General features: G+C 49.6%; 1 protein-coding gene across 1 annotated transcript in view; it reads left to right on the forward strand.

Annotated features, from left to right (window-relative positions):
• Window positions 1–226: 226 nt before the first annotated feature.
• Window positions 227–6,544, forward strand: part of rab26 (RAB26, member RAS oncogene family) — a gene marked incomplete at both ends in the record, with an annotated part of 57,048 nt that continues 50,730 nt past the window's right edge. The window contains 2 exons of the mRNA XM_079757083.1: window positions 227–406; window positions 2,900–3,010. Coding sequence (XP_079613209.1) covers window positions 227–406; window positions 2,900–3,010 — 291 coding nt within the window. The remainder of the gene's footprint in view (window positions 407–2,899; window positions 3,011–6,544) is intronic.

Here is a 6,544-nt window from a genome sequence, read left to right on the forward strand (position 1 = left end):
CACCAGCTGCTCGTTAGTCTTCATTCATCTGTCAATCTGAGAACATCTAGAGCTCCTCATGCGGTCATGAGATTCACGCACGACAGGTGAAGTTAGTTAGTCGTCCAGGGAGTATTCGGGAGTTTCCGGGAGTACTCGGAAAAAACGATATCGTTCCCCGAGTCCCGTTTCACTTTTCGCTATCGACTTCGTTCGCACGTGCAAAGAACACCCGAGTCGCATAATCATGTCGCGGAAAAAGGCGCTCAAGGGCGCTAAGGGGGCATCAAAGAGCCCCAAGGCGTCGCCCTGCAAAGACGGCGTAGGGAAAAGTGGCAAGTGTGCCGCGGCCGCGTCCGGCGGCGCGGTGCACCCCAGCGCGCCGTCCATCAGCACCAGCGGGGGGTTCTACGACGTCGCCTTCAAGGTAAGAGAGGCCAGATCCCTGAATACCAGACCAGCAGCTCGCGGACTCTCTAATAACGGTTTATAGGCGACGTAGATGACGCGGCTCCGGTGTTGGAAAGAGTTTGAAATGTGTTCCGTTTGTCACATCGTTTGTATGTCGCGTCGCAGCTGTGTCAACACTGAGAGGCGCGCGCGTGGATGTGACAGCGTGCGTGCCATGCCCCCGTGCCATGCCATGCCCGCGTGCGTGCCATGCCCGCGTGCGTCCTACTACGAGCGCCCGAGAGCATCCAGAGCACCGCTGTCTGTTTGATGTCTGAAAAATAATGGGAGTAATGCATGGGAATGTAATTCGAACAGTTTAGCTGTGCCCGCTGAGTAACAACAGTGAAATGTTGATAACATGTTGCCATACAGACGCAACATACTAATAGGCTGCCTAGCTTCCTATTTTTGTTACGTTGTAAATGGTTTCGTTCGTATCCTGCAAGGCTTTGATTTAAACTATCATCCTTCACTCTCAAAAATGTCTGAACAGTTACCAATAATCAAACTCTATTATACCTCATCTATTCCGTGGATAGTACGAGACTCATCCACACAACTCTGCTGGCTGTGGCTATGTATAAATATCCTGTATCTATTAGCTCCGATAATATCTCCTCTTTCTGTTTCTTCTCCCTTTATCTCCCCCTTTCTCTCACACACCCACCCACCTCTCTACCGTCTCTCCCTCCCTCTCTCCCTCCTCTCTACCTTCTCTCCCTCCTCTCTCCCCACCCTCCTCATCCCCCTCCCCTTTCTACCTTCTATCTCTCCCTCCTCTCTCTCCCCCACCCTCCTCTCTACCTTCTCTCCCCCATCCTCTCTCTCCCCCATCCTCTCTCTCCCCCTATTAAAAGGTGACTGGTTCCCTCTGTCAATTCAGGCCCTTGTTAAACGACAGCATCCGTTTCTCCCTGAGTAAAAGTGGGGAGACGAGAGTGTTTCTCCCCCCGCTCGGCACGATTCCGCCAGTAAACACGACCCTAAATCCCAGCTCCACACCATGAGCCACTCTGTCCCCCCAGTATCTCCATCACAAGGGTGGCAGTAACCTTCCCGCTCTCTGTGGATCAGAGGAGAGACGGCAGAGCCCATCCCCTCTGCTCCTCCTGACCCCGCCGTCTCCTCTTGATCGCCTCTCTCCTACTCCCTGACCTCAGTGATCTGGTGGGCAGTGTAAACCTCCCTCCCCCCTGGGGATATTCACCAGCTCCCGGCTGACTAATGTTCTCTGGCCTCTTGGTCCATGCATGGTCTTGATTATAAATAACAACCTGCATTCTCTGGTTGTATCTCAGTTTATTTTTAACACTCAATCGTTAAAAAACACCACTAGCTTGATCCCTCCCAAAAAATATGGAGCTATTTCTACGCTGCCTTCCATCTTAAAAACATGAGGGAAAGTTGCTGCCTGAAGGCTCCCTGCTGTCCTGACTGCATCTCAGATCCACTGGTTTCCTTCAGAAGCGTTCCACTGAAACAGTCTCCAACGACATAATGATGTCACGGGACGTGAGTGAACTGTGTCGGTGCTGGTTGATCTCAGCGCAGCCTCTGACTGTCGGATCCCAGCCTCTGACTCACAGATCCCACCCTCTGAGGTTCAGACCCCACCCTCTGAGGTTCAGACCCCACCCTCTGAAGTTCAGACCCCAGCCGCTGACTATTTATTCCGATTTCCTTTACTTCAGCTGTTCTTTGTCTTGTCTCGAGCTGTCTAGTTTTCTTAAGATTGTGTGTTTTGAGTGTCTGTTTTTTTTTTTACATTTGTACTTTTGTGACTTTGCTCTGTAAATGGTACTGCGCTAAATAAACGTATTGACTCACTTACTCTCTTCCTCCCACATCTTTCTTCTTTCTCCCAACCCCTGTCTGTCTCTTCCTTTGCACCTCATCTCTCGAACCCCCTCTCTCTCCCTCCCCGTCTGTCTCTCTTCTTCTCCTCTCCCCCCCCTCTCTCCTTCTCCTCTCTGTATCTGTCAACCTGTCTATCTCTCCTTCTCTGTATCGCTCTCCCTCCCCGTCTGTCTCTCTTCTTCTCCCCTCTCTCCCCCCCTCTCTCCTTCTCCTCTCTGTCTCTCTGTTTCTGTCAACCTGTCTATCTGTACTCCTCTGTATCTCTCCCCCCTCTCTCCTACCTCCCTGTCCCTCCCCCCTCCTTTCCTTTCTCTCCTCTCTGTATCTCTCTCCCCCCTCTCTCTCGCCCCTCTCTCTCCCTCTCTGTCTCTTCTCTCTGTCTCCCTCCCTCCCTGTCTCTCCTCCCTCCATATCTCTCTCCCCCCCCTCTCCTCCCCCCCTCTCTCTCCCTCCTTCTCTGTCTCTGTCATCCTCTCTCCTCCCCCTCTCTCTTCCTCTCCTCTCTCCCCCCCTTTATCTCCCCTCTGTCTCCCCCCTCCCTCCCCCCTCTCCCCCCCCCCCCCCCCCCCCCCCCCTCTCCCTCTGTCTCTCCCCTCTGTCTCTCCCCCAGGTGATGCTGGTGGGAGACTCCGGCGTGGGGAAGACTTGTCTGTTGGTGCGCTTCAAAGACGGAGCCTTCCTCGCAGGCAGCTTCATCTCCACCGTGGGGATCGACTTCCGGGTACGTACACACACGCACGGAAACACACACACACGCACACACAGACCTACACACACACACACAGACCTACACACATGTGGGCACACACACACACACACACGTACGGGCACATACACACCTAAACACACGCACGTACGAGCACATGCACGTACGGATGTGTACACACACAGACACACATAACACACAGACATAGACATGCATATGGGTACATACACACACGCATGGACACATACACTCAGACCTCAATCAAGCGCTCACACACAACATGCACACACACCTATATACGCACACCTTAAAACACGCACTTACGGACGCATGCACACATGCACACAGACCTAGACGCGAACACAGGCACACGCACGCACACAAACACGACGAACATTGCAACATTGAATCTGAAAGATGAAGGTTGTCTGTGTTAGCTAACAACGTTTATTAACTGACAAGCCAATACACACAAGGTGTTCTGATCCTGGCAATACCACAGTGTACACACCCCCACCTCTCCTCCAACCACGAGATGGTTTGGAGTTATAGGACGGCTTTATTACCACAGTTAGTTGCAGCCATTCAGCCATGGAGGAGGGCTCTTTATTGTTCTACTGCCCTCCACTAACCTTCATGGGCTGCTGTAGAACCAGGTTTCTGGTTCTGCTGTCGCTGAATTGGACCGCACCCTTTTGGGTTTACACGGTGTGATGTGGGCCCCTCCTCTGAGAGGTTGTGAGTTTGAAACCTTGGAACACGATCCTCTCCTCAATATGTTTTGAGCGATGGGGCAGAAAAGCAGTTTGTTTACTTCTTATGTTTTATTGAACAGACATTTGACATCCGATGTTACGTTTAAAGAGTGTGAACGGAGTCACACTCCTTTTATCGTCTATCTTCTTCAGCACTGGAAACCAGAGGGTGGAAAGCGTGACAACATTAGGTGAATTTGAACTTACTGTTGGCAGCAGTGATATTTGAAAATATCAAGTCACCCCAGAAAAGATCAGATTATAAGAACCTTTTGCTCGTAAACTGAAAAGATGAAGCGAGTATTTTGACCCTAGACGCTGTTCAACAGCAACATTGTTAATTAATTCCTGTCATACAGCGTAAACTGTCCTTTTTATTATCTCAAGAGGAGAAAGAAAACCTTTTCTTCTGTTTTCTGTTTTTGTTCTGGTTTGATTGATGCAAGCAACTTTTCAATCTTTATAACCCCTATTAATAATAACTATCAAATTCAGTGAACGGAAAAAAAAAAAAAAAAAATTGAGTTTTGAGCTAAAGAATATCGGACATTTTTACAATCTCCCATCTCTCCAGCAGGCCCACCTGAATCCTGCCTCTGCTAATGGTCATTTCACCAGCGGGGCTGAAGCGTGTCTTTCCCATGGAGAGCGTCAGCTCTAGGTTAACATGAGACCCTGCATAACCTCCCTCCCCTCCCAGTCCCCTCGGGAGAGAAAGAATTGAAATTTATTCAATATGTTAAATATTCACGGCCTGGTTCGCTGGTGCATTATATTAACCTGGTCACAGTGCAGGTTCCAGGAGGCGTTGGGAAATCAAAGCAGGCAGCAAGCGTCAGATCTGTCTTGTTTCTGTCAGGGAGGGGTGGGGAAGGTAGCAAGACGAAAGCGGTAGAAAAATGGACTATGTGCTGGCATTTATTTATGAGTAGGACATTTATCCAAAATGTGCTTTATTTCTACAGAGACTGTTTTTCTGGCTGCAATACAAAACGTGTGTGTGTGTGTGTGTGTGTGTGTGTGTGTGTGTGTGTGTGTGTGTGTGTGTGTGTGTGTGTGTGTGTGTGGTCTCAGAACATTAAGCTCTGTTGACTGAATAAATTAGTGTAATAAAACAGTCGTGGTGTTTTTCTGTGTTTTGGACGCATGCATTGCACACCATGTGAGTGTTTGTCACACATGGAAGGACGCAGCATGAAACAATGTACACCCCTTTACAAACATGTCAGGTTTCATGATGTTTAAAACCCTACTACCCTCCATGTCCCTCTCTTTCTACATTCTAATAACAATGTTTATTAATATTAGTTAATGCAGTTATAAGCATTATTACAAGTTATAAGCATAGGGGTTAGTAGGCTAGGGTTAGCTCTTACCCTATATAATTATATATCAATGAATACCTTAGTTAACATGAACCTCATTAATAAACAACACCATAGGAATATTGAGATTTACAGAAACCAATTCATCTTTGTGCGGGTAAATGTGCATCCGGTTTTGAGCATCTTCAGGGAGGTATGTGTGTGTATGTATCTGTTAGTGCATGTGTGTGTATTGAACAGTTCATTGCACGTGAACAGAATCTGTTCATGAGCTCTTTTTTTAATTGCCTGTATCCTTATTGGCCAACCAGGACCAATCACTTGGCCTATCTGTATTCTAATTGGTCGACCACAGCACATAAATGGCAATCACGTGGTTTTAAGGACGGCAGCTGTGAATCTCTGTTAAATAACTCTATAACTGCCTAATCAGAAGCATAGGCACAAGGATGCACACACATACTGGTTAACTTTAACATTTCTTTCATGTTATTGCTTGCACACAAACAAACACACACACTAACAAACAAATTAACTCGATACACAAACAAACGTGTACAATCTGCACCGTTCTGATTCCATTTTTTCAGCACACATTCATATCTCTATGTTTTGTAAAATACAACGGAGGGAACATAAAATAGAGAAGTGGAAAAGTCGAGCTTGAATTGCCTCTCTGAGCAGAAAATGTTTGGGCCATCAGCTCATCGAGTCCTCTCCATCCATCTTCCAGAAGTGACGCTGGCTTTCAAGAGTTCATCCTCCTGCTCCTCCTCCTCCTCCCCATCCCTCCTCCTCCTGCTCCTCCTCCTCCTCTTCCCCTTCCCTCCTCTCCATCCCTCCTCCTTCCTGCTGCTCCTCCTCCTCCCCATCCCTCCTCCTCCCCATCCCTCCTCCTCCCTGCTCCTCCTCCTCTTCCCCTTCCCTCCTCCTCCTCTTCCTCCTCCTCCCTGCTCCTCCTCCTCTTCCCCTTCCCTCCTCCTCCCCCTCCTCCTTGCTCCTCCTCCTCCCTGCTCCTCCTCCTCTTCCCCTTCCCTCCTCCTCCTCCTCCCTGCTCCTCCTCCTCCCCATCCCTCCTCCTCCCTGCTCCTCCTCCTCCTCCCTGCGCCTCCTCTTCCCCTTCCCTCCTCCTCCTCCTCCTCCTCCTCCCTCCTCCTCCCTGCTCCTCCTCCTCTTCCCCTTCCCTCCTCCTCCTCCCTGCTCCTCCTCCTCCCCATCCCTCCTCCTCCCTGCTCCTCCTCCTCCTCCCTGCTCCTCCCCATCCCTCCTCTTGCTCCTCCTCCTCCTCCTCTTCACCCAGCGAGCTGCTGAATGGCCTTCATCATGTCTGTGGTGACGCACTCATTTGAAAGGCACAATTCCTCCCAATATGTCAACACAGAGGCCTTGACACGACGTGTGGCGGAGGTTAGTCATAATTGATGACCCATGGGAGAGACGGATGCCATTGCTAAGAGTTTGACCGTAAA

Source organism: Pollachius pollachius, assembly GCF_949987615.1.
Source record: "Pollachius pollachius genome assembly, chromosome: 19".
Classification (NCBI taxonomy): Eukaryota; Metazoa; Chordata; class Actinopteri; order Gadiformes; family Gadidae; genus Pollachius; species Pollachius pollachius.